The sequence below is a fragment of the Mustela nivalis genome (genome assembly GCF_964662115.1).
Source record: "Mustela nivalis genome assembly, chromosome: 10".
Taxonomy (NCBI): Eukaryota; Metazoa; Chordata; class Mammalia; order Carnivora; family Mustelidae; genus Mustela; species Mustela nivalis.
In genome coordinates, this window is record NC_139029.1 from 32,768,236 (window position 1) to 32,787,114 (window position 18,879).

The window sequence follows — 18,879 nt, forward strand, 5'->3', positions numbered from 1 at the left end:
GAGGATCTCTTGGGTTTGCGGGGGCCAGGACATCAGTGTAGAGGCAAAGAATGGCACAAGGCGTGGGAGTAGCAGCATCTGTGTTTTATGTGCGCCGGAATTCTTGTTGTAGGACTGTCTTCCCTGTGCATCTGGTTAGGAGGATGGTGACATTCAGGGTTCCCATCGACGGCTAGCCTACCCATTTGGCAATTGGTCCAATGTTGGGAGAGAGAAAATTCTGTCTATGCAGCCTTACCCAAAGTCTCTGAAGTCAAGAGCAATGCTGGATCCCTTGGACTAAAAAACGATAGCTAGAGTACTTTTCTCTAGGAGCAGCATGCCCAGCTGGGCCCCAAGGGGACCTGCAGAGGAAATTCCAAGAGCAGTGCACATGGATGCCTTGCCCCACCTGGGGCAGTGAAGGGCTGTGGGGGTGCAGAGGCTCAGGCTTCTGTGGCCAGCAGAGCTGGCACGACCTCCAGCTTCCCCACAGAGAGAAGCAACAGAGGGCCACACTCAGGCCCTTAGTCTGGGACTTGGGTGCTCCTCACTGAAAAGAAGGAAGGAGGCATAGGTTGAGGGAAAGACCATGGATTCCTTTTTAAAATTATGCCAAACCCAGGTGCCAGCAAGAGATCTTGGCCAAGACGCTCCAGGTGCACTTGGATAATAAGTCTTGAGTACAGGGTAGAGGTGTGAACTTGAGACAAAGATTTGATGGCCACCGGTTGGGCGTGAGCATCTGGGCATTTGGAACTTGAACCCTCTTAAAACAGTCTTTTCTTTCTAGTTTTCCCTGGGCCTGAAAGCAGTTGTGGGATGCAGAGTGGATCACGGTCAGCAGCAACTGTCCTTGCGTCCCTCCCCTGGGCTGTTTCCCCCAGCACCCTCCTCCAAGGGCAGAAGGTCTCATCTGACAAGACAGCTTCTGCTCACTCACCATCCTTTAGCATTCCTAAGCAGAGGGGGAAAATGGCTGTGGCCTTCTTGTGAGAATTTCACTTCTCTGTGGGGCTCAGAAACAGCATACCTGTATGAGTTTCCTGTAGTCGCTATAGCAAATGATTCTCTCAAAGTTCTGGAAGCCTGAAGACAGACCAAAGTCCTCATCCCTGGCCCAAATCAGAGTGTCACGGGTGAGGTGCTCTGGGAGATTGTGCCTTGCCTCTTCCAGCTTCTGGTGGCTGCTGGCGTTGCCTGGCTTGTGGCCACATCACTCCAGTCTCTGTCCCTGAAGTCACATTGCCTCTTCTTCTGTATGTGGTGAAATCTCTCTCCACCTCTCCTCTGAGGACACTTGTGAGCGCCTCAGAGCCCACTTGGATAATCTAGGATAATCTCCTCCTCTCAAAGTTCTACCTTCATGAGGTTGCTATTCTAGCAGGGAAGCCCAGACACTGAATGACTAGTAAGTAGACTACTTAATAAATCAGAAGTATCAGGTAGATACTGTGGAGAAAGAAAGGGCTTGACAGCGTGGTAGATCGAAGTGTTAAATAGGATGGGGAAGAGGCGAAATTTGAACAAAGACTAGAGGGAGGTGAGGGAGTAAGCCAGATGAATCTCGGGAGGAAGAACATTGTGGACAGAGGAAACAGCTTGAGTAAAGGCCCTAAGGCAGCAGGGAATTCAATTCGACTGTGATGCAGTGAGCAGGGGGATTGTAGCAGGAGAGGAAGTGGGGGAGGGGGAGTGTCCGGGATCACGGATGACCTCATAGACCATTGCAAGGACTTCACCCTCTACCGTGACTGAGATAGGAAGATACTACCCATGTGGGGATCTGGATCTGTGGTAGGAGAATGAACACTGCCTCAGCTTTACCACGGAGGACGGAGGAGGTGGTGGGGCAGACACAGGTGCCTTTGTCGGTTTGGTGGGAGGCAGACCTCTGACCTCACTTTGCACGTGCTTGTTTAGCACCCACCGTGCCAGGCACACTCCTCGATGCTGGGGGATGTGGTAGTGAACAAAACAGGTGGATCCCTAATCCCGTAGATCTTGTACTCTCCATATTATCATAAACTGGTACACACGGGAGAGAATAAGCAAATAACAAGGTAATTTTATATAGTGCTGTGAAAGAAAGAAGAAAATCAAGCTGAATGATAGTGGCAGGAGGTGGACCCCCCCCTTAAGGCAGAGGAATCAAAGGATACCTCTCTGAGGAGGTAGCCTATGAGCGGATCTGAATGAAAATGAAGATCTGGAGTGTTCTAGAAAATTCCAGACACAGAAAAGTGTCTTGTGTCCAAGAGCTTGGACAGAGGCCAGTGCAATGTAGGAAGGCAAGTAGGGAAAAGGCCTAAAATCTCATGAGACGTAGGTGAGGGTTTGGCCTTGCTACCTGTGGTTTGGTTTTATCCAGAAAGCTCTGGGAAGGTCTAAAGCAGAGGAATGGTGTGATATTGTTGCTAACTGAGCTGTATTTTTCTGGCCTTTCTAGAGAACAGATTGAGGGCAGGAGTGGAAGCTGGTCACCGACCATTGCCGTAGTCAAGAGGTGATGATTTAGCCCTGGGTGGAAGCAGTGGAGAGGGAGATGACTGGATAGATTTCTAGGATGTTCAGAGATTTGCTATCTACTGGATGAGAGGCAGCCAAGAGAAAGAGATGAGTCAAGAATGACTCTGAGGGAGACCGTCCAGTTAGCAAGATGGAGGTTTGTAAAATCGGCGTTCCCCTTTGTAGAGTATGCTGACCCTGGGTAAGTGGCGCTAGAATGGAAAACAGGGGGGCTGTTGGGTTTTTCTTGGTCACCTGCATTGGCCTGGCCTGGCCTTCCTCACCATCGAAGCCAAAACTGCCCCAGCTCCATCTCCAGCTCCATGGTCCTAGGCATCACCAGTGCTCTCCTCACTTCTCTGAGTTCCATTATGTTCCTGTTCTGCCAACGAACCTGAGACAGCAATGCCTGTGATTGAGTTCATCCGGCCACTTCTCTGCCTCCGCACCGCTGAGCTGCTGGTAGAGAACACAACACAACACATGCACTGGCCTCACGGGTCTCCCGTGGTCTCCCGCCTCTGCTGAGTGCTCAGCACTGCTCAGCACTCCGTGTCCCCGGCGGACCTGTCACGGTAACTGTTCCACACCTTCACCATTCGTCAGTCACCACTCTCCACCTCACGCCCACAGCCCCCCAAATCCCTAGGCCCAGGTATTTCCCAGAGAAGAGATTCTGTCCTGTGAGCATTCCCTCGAGCCATCGTCATATCCCTCCCACCCAATCTCCTGGGAGAAGGTATCCTGCCTCTGTGTCCCTCCGCTCCTACTCTGCATCCTGTCCCCTTCCCTCCTGGGGCCTCATTCCCCTGTCCCCCTGCCCCATCTCTTGTCCCCACTTCTGCTTGAACCTTCCAGCCCAAATACAGACACGCTCTCTCTCCTGAGCACTTGGGTACTTCTCTCCCTCCTCGACCCCCTGCAGTCTGGCTCCATCCTCTCTCCATCTCTGACTTCTCTGACCTCTGCTTCTCAAAGAGGCCAGTGCCTTTCCTGTGTTCCCGAAGGCAGTGTGATCCGAGAAAACATTGGCGCGGGTAGTGCCAATCTATGGGTTGTTGTGAGGGTGTAGTGTGGTCGGGTGCACAGAGCACGTGGGGCAGTGCCTAGAACGCAGGAGGGGCTCTACCTGTAAACTGCCGTCATTACTGCAGTGATGATCCTGGCCTTTGTCAGATATTTCACGCTGTCTCTGTCTGCACTTGGCTGCTTTACCCATTATCCACAAAGGTAGGAACTCTGAGCTGTTTTCATGTTCCCAGTGAGTGACTAGCGTAGGGGCTGGGATAAGCTGGGGCTTATCACATGTTGGCAAGAGGGATGATGGGCACCAAGGACACGTGGGACCATGCCCTTGAACTCTGGCTTAGGTGGCCCCTGCAGCCAGGCTGGCCATCACCCATGCTCTCACAGGGGGAGGAGTGCTTGCCTCTCAGCAGCTTCTCAGCTCACAACTCTCCCCTTCGTCTCCCCATGCTCCCTTCCCCTCAGGAGGAAGTCTGGGCCCCTCCCCTCCCCTCCCTCCTTCATCCACACCAGGCACAGGCTGTCAGCACAGTCAGTGGGAGCCCTGTCAGCAGGAGCCCGGACACTGCTCCCCTCGAGGGCCCCTGGCTCAGCCTTTCCTCTCCTCCTTCAGCATAGGTCTCCCTGCCTGTCATACGTGTCATGCGTGTGGCTCCAGGCTGTCTGTGGCCGCAGTCCCTAAGCAGGCTGGGGGGCAGTAGCTGGCAGAATTTCAGGCTCGGGAAGGGTTTGCTGTGAAACAGCAGAGACCTCGCTGGAAGCCTGACCCTCTGGAACAGAGAGATCCAAGCATCCGTGAGGATCCCCGAGAAGGCAGCCCCCAGACCTCCACAGCGGAGCAGAAATCTGGCCTGGACTGGCCCAGCAGGATCTACACTGTGGGGTCTGCCCCCTGAGCTGTTCTTGTGCTTCTGGACGGCAGGCATTTGCCGAGCACCTGCCGTGTGCTCAGCCATGTGCTCGGCCATGTGCTCCGGGTACCCCACAGTCTGGCGGGGAACCAGGCGATGACACTAGCATGCAGTGAGTGCCAGAGGACAGAGCACACAGAGAACCGTGGAGACCAAAAGGGCCTCCATCAGCCCTCTGTGGCTCAGGGAAGACTCTCGCTTTTAGAATGTAGAGATGTGGGCGCCTGGGTGGCTCAGTGGGTTAAGCCGCTGCCTTCGGCTCAGGTCATGATCTCAGGGTCCTGGGATCGAGTCCCGCATTGGGCTCTCTGCTCAGCAGGGAGCCTGCTTCCCTCTCTCTCTCTCTCTGTCTACTTGTGATCTCTGTTGAATAAATAAATAAAATCTTTAAAAAAAAAAAAAAAAAGAACGTAGAGATGCTGGAGTCCAGTTGAAGAGGAGCCTGTGAATGAGAAAGGGAGGAGAATTGCAGGCAAAGGGAGTAGCGGGTATAAAGTCAGGGAGGCATTTAAGAGTCTGGCAGGTGGTAGAAACCCTGAGTAGTTGGGAATGGCTGGCGCTTTGGGAAAGGGAGAAGAAGAGAGGGCCTGTCTAAGGCAGGTAGACGGGAGTCGGGTCACAGGGACTAAACAGTTTAAAGTGTTTCTCCTAGTTAGCTGCTGCTGGTAGAAACCAGTATCAAACTAATTCAAGCATGGAGAAAATGTCCTGGTTTATGTAACCTAAGTGGAGGAGCTGGACTCTCTGAATATAGGACCCCACCTGAATATAGGACCCAAGCAGTGTCTCTCTCCCAGTGTTTCGGTTCTGTGTCCATCTCAGTTTGCCTGTTCTATGAACTCTTTCCTCCATGTAGCCACGGAGATGGCTCCAGCAGCTTGAGGCCCAGGATCAGCCAATTTTTTCTTAAAGTCCAGTTCATAGATATTTTGGTTTTGCAGGCCATAAACTATTGCCACAACTGCTTAACTCTGCTGTTAGAGTATGGAAGCAGCTGTAGACATTAGGTAACTGAATGAGCATGGCTGTGGTTTAATAAAACTTTATTTAGAGAAACAGGCAGCTAGTCTATGGGCTGCAGTTTGTTCAGGGAACAAGCCCTGTTCGCTGTTGTTGTTGTTGTTTTTAAAGCATTTTGAAGATTTTATCTATTTATATGAGAGCATGTGTGCGCACATGCCCCTGCGAGAGAGAGAGAAAGAGAGAGAGAGAGAGCACTTACGTGAGGAGGGGGAGAAGGGAGCAGGAGCCCAATGTGGGACTCGATCCCAGGACCCCAGGATCGCAGCCTAAGCCAAAGGCAGCCACTTAACTGACTGAGCCACCCAGGCTCCTCTATGCACACCCTCTTTTTGCTTTACATGGTCATGACAACTGACTATCTCAAAGAGAAAGAAAGACTCCTTTATCCCCCAGTGTCCACATATTTGACCTCAGAGAAGAATTCATGCCACTTGGATCAGGTGCCCTTTGTTGAGCTCATTACTGTGGTCGGGTTGTCTTTCAAGGCTCAGCTCATTTTGTTGTCATCTCCTTCACAAAGATTCTCCTGGTCCCCTAAATTGGTCTAAGATCTTTGTGCCCCTCCCTATTACAGAACACACAATGTGCACATGTATTTTACGATCATCTGTTTACCTGTGTCCGCTATTTCCTCCCGAAGGGAAGGACCAGGGCTAATTTTCCTTGAGGTCCCCCGCCAGCCCTTGGCACAAGGAGCTGGCAGCAAGGAGGCAAGTAGCTATCGGACGGGGCTGCTTTCTTCACTCTGCCTCGTCCCACGTGGGATACGGAGGTGGGAGCTTCATGCTGATACTTGGAACAGGGCTTGCTGGCTGCTACCTGCTGTTTGTCTCCTCTCCCTCTGCACCCCTTCTCGCTGGGCGTATGTCGACCTACCCTACAGATTTATCGTCCTTTGTGCCCCTGCTCTGCTGCTTTCTCAGGGGACCCACTCAGGTGGTCAGCAAGGGAAATATGCAAGCACGCGTCAGTTTGACAAGGCATTTGGGAAATGCTAGTCTTGCCTTGAGGGATGTATACCACTTATGGGGAGGCTGCTGCGCAACAAGAACCCCAACAAAACCAGGAAAATTCTAGAAAACCCGTGTCCCTCTGCTTTGTCCAGCTCACCACTTCCCAGAACAAGGTTGAGGTTGATGGGTCTTTGGGGTTTTGCTTTCACCCTGCTGGATGACAGTCTCACTTGTTGGGGGCCAAGGCCTGTGGCTGAACTTAACAGACTGATGTATTATGACCCCTGGTCCTCAGGACTCATTACTGGGCTCTGCCTTCCCTTTGTCCCCCAGGTGCTTGAGCTATTCACACTTATTATTGGGTTTCCTTAGTGTAGTGGTTATCACGTTCGCCTGACACACTTATTATTGGGGTGAGTAGCTAGAAGGCTAACCAGGCCCAGGTGGAGAGCTGAAGGGATGTTTCGCCCTGCTCCAGCAAACCCACATCTGGAGGCACTTTTTCCATTGGGTTGGTGGGAACCAGGAGGAAGACCGTACCCTGGGTCTGGTGGCCACAGATAACCACTCCCCACCCCTGATAAGACCTTGTCCCCTCTCCTGCTGGTCCCAGGATACAGGCTGAAGTACTGGGCCCTCAGTAGTGGTTTAGGTTGCTGGGGACACTCTCCTTCTACACAGCACCTCATTCACACCACTGGGCAGGAAATGAGCTGAAAGATATCTTCAGAGGGTCCTGGGTTGCCCTTCCTAGTTGGTCAGAGTCTGGACAGGGCAACCTGTGGGCCCTCAGGTCACAGCCTTGCTGTGAGAGGTAGAGGGGTCACACACGCCCTCATCACGTGCCCTCCTGAGGTTTAGGATCTCAGGAGAAAAGAGGGACAGGTTCCAGTGCAACTTCCTCTCCTCCTTCTCACGCACTCACACACCCTACTGAAACCCGATCCTAGAGCTGCCTCGCGTGCTGGAGCCTTGGGCTGGCAGGCTGGGGCCCGTCTGCGAGCCCGCCCCACCCTCCCCTACTGCCCCTGAGGCCAGAGCATGCAGGTCAGGCCTCCCACACCCCCGGCCAGTCTGACCAGTCATTCCGCACCTCGAAGGCCACCTCTGCCCCAGGCAAGGCCCCCAGACTGGCATACTGCTCCCCGGACAGAAGCCCCTGGTTCTCTTCCAGGTGTAGCATGAGGCTCTGCCCAGGCCACCTGCAGAATTAACACGAACACATACACACAGACATCACCGCTACCATCACCCCACCCCATTTCCTGTTGTTTATGGCCCCCTGGCTCTGCTTCCAAAGCCTCTGCGGGGCCCTGAGCCACTTCACGGGGGGCTAAGCGAAGTACAGCAGAAAGAAACACTAAAGGAAGAGGAGGAGCCTACCTGGGGGCATTGGGGAAGGCGTTGCAGAGGAAACGGCGTTTGAACTGAAAGAGTAAGAAGGGATTTTCCCAGCAGAGAGAGTCAGAAGCGGATCGGGGGTTAGAGTATGAGCCTTTGGTGGGGAGCTACATTTCAGGCAACGACACTGCCCATGTAAGCACGTGCTGGCCGGCATGTTCAGGGAGCTACAAATAGGGCATCGTCGGTGGAATGTAACATGAGTCTCTCTCCAAAGAGTGAGTCCCAATGACATTAGACTGAGGGACATTAGACAGCGTATCCATTGCTATTTCTAGAGGTTTCGCCACAAAGGGACAGAGAGTGAGATGGGTAACTGAAGGGGTACATGACCGGGAAAATTTGTTGAGTGGGTTTGTGTGTTTGTTTTCACATAAGAGAGACCCGAGCTTGATCTATGCTTGGGGGGAAACAGACAGTAAAAGGAACCGTAGCATGCTGGAGAGATCCGCTTGGGTGGGCCTGCGCGGTGTGTGGTGGGGAGGGCTGAGGAAGTGAGAACCAGAATGAGTTCCTCTCTGAACATCCTGGTTTGGACCGTGAAGTGTGAGAAGAGGTAATCTGCTTAGAGAACGTTGGAAAGGACAGAGCGTTTAGAAGCTTGGAGAAGGTTTGAAATAGCTACTCAGCGACGTTGAGGGTCCACCTAAAGTTCAAACCCATGAATTTATAGTGGCATCAGTTCATGTGTGTGTGTGTGTGAGAGAGAGAGAGAGAGAGAGAGAGAGTATGTGTGTTCTAGCAGCACTTAAGTATAAAGAATACAAAAGTTGTAGGATTAGATTAATCTCTGAGTAGGTTTTGCCCAGTGGGTGGGACAGAAAGACGGTGAAACTAGGGGTACGGGGTCCTGGGGTCCTGGCAGGAAAGAAGTAAGAAATGGGTAGGAGTCTAGCCAGAAAAGAGATGTAACCTGGGAATGACAAGAACTTTTCTAACTAAGACTCAGAATCCAGAAATAATAAGGTTAAAAGATTGGTAAGTTTGACTACGTTTTTAAAAAAAATCTATTGCCAAAAATGAGGGGGGAAAAGAAAACAAGAAAACACCGTATGCCAAGTAAATACTAAATAAATAAACTAGGAGAAATACTTGTAATTGTTTCTTGGAAGGTTTATATATTTAATATATGCAGAGCTTCAAAAAAAGAGAAGATGGTTAACTAGCACTGTGGTGGTGATCAAAACCCATTATAGAAGCACGCCCGACGTCTTACACAGCATCGTAACTTAGATGTCAGCTATACGTTCAAAAAGCTGGGAGAAAAGAAGAAAGAGACCTATAACCTGTAGAAAAATGGGCAGAAGTTAGGAACAAAAGTAACAGAAAAAAGAAGTGCAAGTGACCCTTTTAGGTATATACCAATGTGCAGTTTCACTTACAATAAAAGAAGTACAAATAATAACAACACAGATCCTGTCTCTCTCCCATCAGACTGGCAGAACAGAAATGTTTTACAGCATGTTCTCAAACATCGCTGGTGGGTCCTGTGATGGTGCAATCCCCATGGAGGGCCATTTGCAATGGAGGAAAATTACTCATATGCCTTTTTCCTTTGACCATCCACTTCAAGGAATCCATTCCAAAGATATATTGCCAAAGAGAAAAGACATATACATAAAGTTGTTCATTGTAACTGCCTTGGTAGAGGCTACTTTACAAAAGACCGCAACATCCCAGGGGGACTGAGTAATACTGTCAAGTGTATAATTCTGTATACTGCTGTGGAGTGATCACTGCAATATATTGTAGGTGGCAAACAAAACAAAACTCAGTAGGCAAAACCGTATATTTAAATATGCTATCTTTCTGTTAAATAAAGAAGGGACTAGCAATACACACTCTGCACACACACATAAGTATTATGTATTTGCCCACATCAAAAAAATAACAAAGGATAAAATAAAAATGAATTCATTATAGGAATGATACTAATCTGAATAAAATAAAAATAAAATGAATTTAATAATAAAAAAGAAATACTATATGGGAATAGAAGCAATAGGAGTCAGACACAGAGAGAACTGTTCGACTAGATGCCTCTAGATATATCTTGTTTTGTGAGTTTGGTTTTATCATTGTGTAAAGTTTTATATCATCATAAAACAAAATTAAATTACGATGAAGTATAAGCAACTCTTTAAAAGCAAAAGCAAAATGAAACAAATGAACTACATATCATTGATTAATTAAAGGCAGTAGAATTTTTTCAAGTGGCAGAAGCAAATTCATTTGTCTGTACTTCTCTAGGAGCATATAACCGAAGGCAGAAACAACTATAAAGAAACTTTAAATTGTTTTTAGCAATGATAGTGTTAGTAATGTTATAATGAAACTATTATATTTACTACACGTACCTATATGTGTGTACAGTGTTAAGATAAAGCAAACAAGCAATTGTGTTAATACCACTATAAACAGGAATGTCTACTGAATTGAAAAGAGATACAAATATAAAATAAAGGAAGCTTACATAGATGATATTTATATATGTGAATTATATCTCAGTGAAGCTGTAACACAAGAGAAAGAAAGAAATCTTGTCATCCTGAATTCGGATTGGGGATGCTAGTATAAATGCATGATGTATTTTTTCTTTAAAAAATTATCTTCCGCTTTGTCTTCCTGGAAATGTATGAGGAAAACGGCTAACCGTAACAACGTGAGCACCCTAGCCATCAAGATAGTGGTCTCTGAATACCATTTCCAAGGAAAAGGAACCAGGACTCCTTGGGAGATGACCAACTCCAGGTAGAAACAGGAAATGTACAAGATGAAACCTGGGACATCTTTACGTACTAGACAGCGGGGGGCGGGGGAGGTTCTAAGATTCCTGGGCTGTGTCAGAAGGATTCAGGAACCAAGATGAAAAGGCCAAAGGGAGAAGAAGAGAGAGGAGGAAACCTATGGATTTAAAAGAGACTAGAGACCAGCCCAATTGAATGTGTGGACCATGCTTTCATTCTGACCCAAATAACTATTAAAATAAGCAATAAGAGCAAACATTCATGAGATAATAGGAGAAATCTGAAACTATTTACTGCTCTTAAGAAGTTATAGTTAGTGTTTCATATTGATAATGGCTTTGAGAGGAGTTTAGGTGTGGTTATGGTTTTTAAGGTGGCCTTAACCTTTTAGAAATTAATGCTGAAGTATTTTATGGATAAAATGGCATGATTTCTGTGAGTTTCCAAAATAATATAGAAAGAGAGTGGAAGGCATCTAAGAGAAACAAAATTGACCACAGACGGTTGTTGCTGGGATCTGGGTAATAAGTCCATGAAGGTCCACTGTTTTGTTTTTCAACTTTTTTTTTTTTTTTAAGATTTTATTTATTTATTTGACAAAGAGAGATCACAGGCAGGCAGAGAGGCAGGCAGAGAGAGAGAGAGGGAAGCAGGCTCCCCGCTGAGCAGAGAGCCTGATGCAGGGCTCAATCCCAAGACCCTGAGATCATAACCTGAGCCGAAGGCAGAGGCTTTAACCCACTGAGCCACCCAGGAGCCCCTTGTTTGTCAACTTTTATGCATATTTGAAATCTCCTATAATAAAGAGTTTTAAAAATATATGCACAGGAAAAAAGAGCACCCTTTGCACAAAGGCACACCCAGCTAGCAGAAAGAAATGTTTGAGGAGGTTGGCTCCGTCTGTCAAGGAATAAAGGAGGGCCACAAAATGCACAGCTAAAACACGAAGACCCCATAAAAGAACAGGGAGGAACAGATAATAAAAATAAGAAATAAATGGGTTCTACACTAGCGGCAAAGATTTTTAAGAAATGCTTATCAGACCCATGTCATGCTTTTTGCCAGGATCTCTCCCATGAATTATTTTTGTTGATTACTTATAGCCTTCATCAGCGCTAGCGCTTTAACAGACTACCATAAGCCGGGTGGCTTCTCGACAACAGAATTGTGTTTCTCATCATTCCGGAGGCGGAAGTCTGAGATCACAGTGCCAGCAGGGTCGGGTTTTGGTGAGAGCCATGCTCAGGGTCCGATGGCTGGTTTCTCCTTGTATCCACAGATGGTGGAAAGAGAGCTAGTTAGTTCCCTGGCCTCTTCTTAGAAGGGCACCAGTCCCACTCATGGAGGCTCTTCCCTCATGTCCAATTACCTCCCAAAGGCCCCCCACCTCCGAGCACCATCACCCTGGGGATGAAATTTCAACATAAGAATTTGAGGGAACACAGACCTTAAGGCTGTAAAGGTAATACTGGAACCGATGCTTTCTTGGGTCATATTTTCACTTGTGTATCTGTGTACGTTTGATTGTTGGAGTCGACTGGGGTCAGGTTACCAGCAACTTATTGTTTTTGTTGTTTGATCCAGTCTGTGTATTGGGAGAAAGTTTCGTCCATTTGCAGGGCGATGTTTTCCTTATTATAAAGTCAAAAAGGAGTCTACAGAGTTCGGTACAGACATATACTGAAAGGTCAGTTGCCTTTGTGTTTTAGGATAATGGGTATTTTTTATTTATTCGTGTTTGCATGTGCACCCATCAGTATTTTTTTCCCCAAAACTGACATTTATTACAAGCTACACCCAAACTAAGGTTTTTTAAAAAAAGTAAAAATTAACATAATGAACTTTCTAACCAGCAGAATAACATAGGGAAAAGGAGAAAAAGATGTTGAGAACGTTTGGCAAGATCTCAAGAGATTTTATTAGCATATGACATCCAGTACATATCGGGAAGCACATAAAATCCTGTCCAAGCCCGACTGAGAAACTTTGCAAACATTTTATAAGCTCAGTCCTGACACAAGAGGAGAGGTTCTTGGTGTGGGCTTATCCAGGGACCTTGTTCCCTTTGCTGTTCCACATAGGCTGTGGCCAGGATCTTCAGTGCCTCTGGGAGAACATCAGATGTATTAATGTACTTCGATTCAATCTACCAGGTATGAGAAACATGCCTGACCCCTCCCTGTGCACAGAAGGGAAGCTGCTCTGCAGGGAATGAGCTTTCTGTGCTGTCAAGGGTTGATGACTTCTTCCCAGCCAGGAGTAATGAGGGGGTGGAGTGGGCAGGATGGGGAGTTTTCTGCCTCTCTCAAGTTCACTTCAAAACCTCTGGTAATAGGGCGCCTGGGTGGCTCAGTGGGTTAAAGCCTCTGCCTTCGGCTCAGGTCATGATCTCAGGGTCCTGGGATCGAGGCCCACATCGGGCTCTCTGCTCAGCAGGGAGCCTGCTTCCTCCTCTCTCTCTGCCTGCCTCTCTGCCTACTTGTGATCTCTGTCTGTCAAATAAATAAATAAAATCTTAAAAAAAATTTAAAAAAAATCTCTGGTAATATTAGGCCTCCAGGTGGTCACTGGTATTATTCCTCCTGGGTAGGGTGATCATGATGGCCAGTGAGGATGGAAGTGAGAAAGGTTTGCTTGAGTTGGCGGACATTCAGCGGCTAAGGTCTCCCTCCTGGGCTTGGAGGGCCTCTCTTCTGGTCTTCAGGTTTTCTGGGGCTGATTCAGGTTGAGTTGGAAACACAGGGATGGAGCCAAGGCCTAGGCCTCCACCCTCTCATTCTTGGCCAGCAAGGCCCCAAGCAGGCCCCACAGCGAGAATCAACACACAGGGGATGACTGGGAACTGGCTGTCTTCTGAGCCGCCAGGTGCCCCAAGAAAGGTCTCAGAACCGGGTGCTCGGTTCCCTGCATCCCTGAGGAGCCTGGTTTCTCCCTTGGCTCTCCCCTCACTGCGGTCTCCGTCCCTACTGACTTTGTCCTCACCTCCCAAAGCCTGAACCCCTGGCAAGCAAAGCTTTCTTTCTCCTTCTCAGTTGAGCTTCGTCTGGCCCTTCCTTCTCTCCCCCTTCCCCTGCCATCTTTCCTTCAGGCCAAAATTACTCCCTCCCCTTGTGCCCACGCCCCTCCCCCACCTCCTGAGGCGCTTTGGGTTCCCTCCACCTGTAAGAGGCCTCCCTCAGCCCTGCCTCCCAGCCACAGGATGCTGCAGTTTTTCTCTTCTCTCCCAAACGTCAGGCCTCCTGTGGCTTTTCTCCCCCTCACCGCAGATTCTCCTTCCTCCTCACCCTGGGTGGTCCACCTCCCAGAATCCTCTGCAAATGTCAGGCTCTATGCACTCTCTGCTTTTGGGTCTCTTTCCGCTCACCTGGTCAGCGAGTCACCTCCATGTTTCCAGACTGCAGGGACCGTGTGGAAGCATGCCTGGGGCGCTTGCCAGAGAGCTTGCCGTGCGGCATGTCCCTCCAGGCCGAGTAGTCCTGCCTCTCCACCCCTGCAGCCGGCCGCATAGGGCCTGGTCAGACATGCCCCTTCAAACTCAGACTCCACTGGACAAGCTGTGTCAGATGCCGCACAGCAGCTCCCCACTGGCTGGGGGCAGGGAGGGCGTGCTGGAGCGAGAAGGTCTTCGGGCAGATCCAATGCCCAGACAGATGTGCCAAAGAGCCAGCCAGCACTCCCGCTTTTGGCTTTGGGGGATCCTTAGCAGCCCTATTGTATTCCAGGTTCTCCAAGCCAGCACCCATGTTCCTGGACGACTCTTTCCGCAAGTGGGCTAGGATTCGGGAATTTGTGCCACCTTTTGGGATCAAAGGTCAAGGTAGGTTGGGAGCCCTGGCCCACTCTATATTAACGTGAGATCCCTGAGCCTGCCTCCCTGCACTCGGGACAGGGCTGTACCCTCAGAAGTCCCCATGCTAGGGATCCACCTCTCCTTCCCACTTCCCCCTTCCTTTCTGTCTTCCAACTTCAGTGGACAATAGTTCACTGAGAGCTCACCACTTGGCCAGTGCCAGGCAGACAGCAGTGGAGTAGACAATATAGTCCTGCTCTTAAAAAAAGCTCCCGTCTAGTGGAGACAAAGATACTTAGAGGTTAGGGTGGTAAGGGCTCTGACAAGAAAGCACGGTGAGATCACAGGACAGGATGCCAGGGAAATCCATGCCAGAGGATCAGATAATGGGGGGGAGATCCTGAGAAGACGGAGGGCATCCCCCACAAAGACCCCAGCCACCTCCATCATCCCCTCCTTATTATCCTGGTCTCCCCTCCAGTCCTTTTGTGCCCTGTCCAAGGCTCATCTGTCCCCTGTGCCCTCAGAACTGTCCCCTTCCATTGCCTGAGGGACCTTACCCATGCAGCTCCCTCCTGACTTAAGACTTTTCCGCCCCTGACAGTTGAACAGTTCTGTTGCCCTGTCAAGTGCCCGCACTGTTCCGTGGCATAGCAGATCTTGGGTTTAGGGTAAGACATTGAAGGATCAGATCTCAGTGCTACTTTTTTTACCAGCTATGACCTTCGACAGGTTGCTTAACTTGTCTGTGCTTTAGTTTCTTCATCAGTTAGATGGAGAAAATAATTATATTAGGTTGTGGTCAGAATTCAATAAAATCACTATTGAAGGCGTGAGTGATATCATTTGGCCAGGGGACTAAAAAATAACAGAATCCTCCCCTCAGTCAGTCCATCCCTCCCTGAAAAGAAAACAGGGACTGGCAAAAGAACTCTCTAGAATGGGAGTTTTGGCCTTAGATCCCCAGGGACAAATCTAATGGGTAGGACTGAACTGTGTGAAGAACTCCTTTTTACTTGGTATGGGTAGCTAAGCAGCCTACTCTTCTCCTAAATTCTTGCTCAAGCTCCAATCCTTCTAAGCTAGAAAGGCCTGGAAAGGCTGATACACAGCCTGTTGGCCAGCAAGAAGAGAGCCCCTGCTCATTTATACCCTTTCCGCTAAAGTCCCCTCCTAGGAGACAGAAACCCAAGCCATAGCCTTGACTTTGGCCAATGAGTAGCAATATACTTTTCCTTCGAGGTGAAATGGGAAGTGGGAAAAGGAGGGGTTCTGTGGCCTTCCCTGAAGTCCTCCAGAAGGTAGACCTGAAGGCACTGAGTCTAGAACTCTCCTTAAAGGTCTGTTCCTTACTCATTCTCCTTCAGCTCTGGGGAAGACTCACTGTGTCTGCTGCCTCCTCTTTCTCACCATTTAGTCCTGAGCACTCACTTCCCCTTCTCCCTCCCATTGCTCAGTGCCCCCGTGAAATCCAGAGGGCCCGTTTCAGTCCCTAAGTTGACCTCTTAGTGTCATCCACCCTGTCTCTTAAAAAAATGATGGGGTGGTTATTTTTAAGTTGGGACACATTCTTTCTTCACATGGAATACTTCAGGCATATAAAAAAGAATGAAGACTAGTACAGTGAGCACCCATGCACGCTGCACCCAGCTTAAGGTGAGATACATTTAAACATGAGATACAATTAAAGCTCTGTGTAGCCCTTCCCGTTCCATTCCCCTCCTTCTCCCGAGACCATTAGTCTGGTTTTGGTGTTTCTGTTGCAATGCCTGTGTATCTATTTCTGCAACATATTTATATATACATTGAAAATATGGTATTGTTTTTGCATGTTTTTACATTTTACAGATAGTGTGTGTGTGTGTGTATGTGTGTGTTTCAAAATAATTTTTTTGCTTCTGCTTTTCAGGTTTATTTGTATGAGTACACATAGCCCAAGGTCACTTCTTTATTTGTTTTTACCTCTGTGTAATATTCCGTGTACCTCATTTAATCTGTCTTCCTTTGGCGAACATTTAGTTGGCCTCCAACATTTGGCTATTACAAACAGGTCTGCAGTGAACCTTGTACGAGCCTGAAAGAAATGTGAGGGTTCAGATGCTGTCTTCCTAGGAAGAGAGTTGAGCGATCTTAGTCTGTGAAAATCTACATCTTTGCTTCTTGTTCTTATGATGCTCTCTGCTATGGCTGCACTGATTTCCTTACTGTATCTCCAGATCTCCATGTACATTATCTTTTCATCTTCCGCACGACTCTGCAGCATTGGAATTGCCATCTTCATTTGAAAGATGGGGAACTAAAGCGTGAAGAAAGGAAATGACTTATCGGTACACAGCCAGGATTTGGCTCCAAAGCCAATATCATTATGTTATATTATAATGTTCTCATTATGGCAGAGTTTGAAAGGAGAGCAGTTCCCATCACCAAAGCCAGAGAGAGGCCAGGAAGAATGAGGTCTGAGGGGTGCTCACGGGATCTGAGGACACAGGTCCTGGGCCCTTGCTGAGGGCCTCCTGAGTGGAATGCCGGTGGACAGATGCCAGGCCTCGGGTTGGAGGTGGAAGGAGGCAGACACAGGTTGGCATGACCAAGACTGGAGATCGGCAGTGTTGGCGGGGGAAGCAAGGGGAAGACAGGATCAGAAAGTGAGGCAAGGGGGTCTGAGTTGGGAGCTGGGAGAGCCCACTCGAGCTCTTTGTTGGTGGCCTCCAGGCCCAGTGTGGTCTCTGTCTCGGGACAGGTCCCGGGCCTGGGGATCCAGATCTTGGGGCTTGACTGCAGAGCCTCTGAAAGCCAGAGGAGACCTCCCAGGAGGGGCTGGGGAGCCCTGGGAGAGACTGGCTCCAGGCAGAGCTGAGTGTGCCTACCTGTTCCCCTGCCTCTGTCCCCTCCCTCGGGGAGAAAGCTAAGCCAGTGGCCTGCCCCTGCCCTGTGCCCAGAGCTCCCTCTCCCACCCTCACATCTGCCTCCACCCGGTGCAGGGGCGTGTGCCTCCCACGGGAGCGTCGTCCGCTGACGCTGCACGGATATGCCAGGGACCCTCTGACGGTAACCCCCCTCCTCTGTCCACAGACAATCTGATCAAAGCCATCTTGTCTGTCACCAAAGAGTACCGCCTGACCCCTGCCTTGGACAGGTGAGCCACCTGCTACCCAGCCCCCTGCCCCTCGGCTGCCTGGCATGCGCAGAGACATCGAGGCCCCTCTAGCCCTGGCTGAATGTGAGCAGATGCTCCATCGTGTCCACAGACATACACAGAGCGCACACGCGGGGGTAGTGAGCACATAAGATAAGGGGGGCCATCCAACTGGCCTGCACCCCTCGGGCTGTGAGCGCTTGGCGGTCTGTTTCAGTCCTCAGCTGGCAGAGGTCTGAGGGTAAGGATGGAAGACACCAGGCTGAGATCAGCCGAGCACTGGGACTGAGGGATGGGGTGGTTGAGGCAGGTGAGGGGCCCAGGGATTAAATGCAGGAGGCAGTGACCACTCTGAAGTCAACAGAGCCTGAAGTGAGGAGGCCCCAGGTAGGAGGAGCAAGATGCTTAGGGCTTTCTGGTGGCCAATGGAGCATGGGGGCTTCTGAGCTGAATATAAGCCCAGCATTAGGTCCTGGAGCCTCCAGGCCTGTCCTCTCTGCTTGCTTCTCTGGCACAGCCTTCAAACTCAGCCCACTTTGCCATTCTCTTGAACTCCACTAACCCTCGGGAAACCTTTAGCCCAGAATGCCATCCTACCAGAGGCTCCTTCCTCACCACACTGAGCTAGTGCCCTTGCCCCTCGCACAGCCACGCTCTCCTAGAGAGTATCTGGGACTAGGGATGTCAGGCTCCCAAGTGGCCCAGCTGCTCACAGTATGGCTTTGGCCTCAGAATGCTGCCGGAAGCCCATCGCCCACCTGGCCAAAGGTGTGAGGTCAGGGGCCAGCGGGGTGGGAGAAGGAGCCCTGGAGGACAGCTCTCCAGAGGTCTCTGCCTCTGTCCCTCAGCCTCAGCTGCCGCCGCTGCATCATCGTGGGCAACGGGGGTGTCCTTGCCAACAAGTCTCTGGGGTCCCGAATCGATGACTATGACATTGTGGTCAGGTGAGCTTCCCAAAGCAGTGCCTCAGGCACCTGCGTGTCCTGGCCCAAACCCTCATCCCCAAGTCCACTGAGAACCGTCCATCCGTCTGGCCAGTTGGGCTGGAGGTCAGCAGAAGCCTAGAGAAGAACCCTGGTGTGGAGGGCTCTGGAAAGCTTAGGTGGCTGCAGATGACCTGGGGAGCTCTGGGGTCCTAGTGCCTCCCCGAACACAAGCCCACAGGCTACACACAGTGAGCCCAAGGCAGGCTCTGACTGGGCCTGCTCTCTGTAGACTGAACTCAGCACCAGTGAAAGGCTTTGAGAAGGACGTGGGCAGCAAAACCACTCTGCGCATCACCTACCCCGAGGGCGCCATGCAGCGGCCCGAGCAGTACGAACGCGACTCTTTATTTGTCCTCGCTGGCTTCAAGTGGCAGGACTTCAAGTGGTTGAAGTACATCGTCTACAAGGAGAGAGTGGTG

The 18,879-nt window shown here is 49.9% G+C and overlaps 1 protein-coding gene across 3 annotated transcripts in view; it reads left to right on the plus strand.

Moving 5' to 3' along the window:
• The window catches only part of ST3GAL3 (ST3 beta-galactoside alpha-2,3-sialyltransferase 3), a 191,546-nt gene that overhangs the window by 150,105 nt on the left and 22,562 nt on the right, over window positions 1-18,879 (plus strand). For all 3 annotated transcript variants that reach the window (XM_082687201.1, XM_082687202.1, XM_082687203.1), the window contains 4 exons: window positions 14,271-14,365; window positions 17,411-17,474; window positions 18,323-18,418; window positions 18,690-18,876. In XM_082687201.1, coding sequence (XP_082543327.1) covers window positions 14,271-14,365; window positions 17,411-17,474; window positions 18,323-18,418; window positions 18,690-18,876 — 442 coding nt within the window. The remainder of the gene's footprint in view (window positions 1-14,270; window positions 14,366-17,410; window positions 17,475-18,322; window positions 18,419-18,689; window positions 18,877-18,879) is intronic.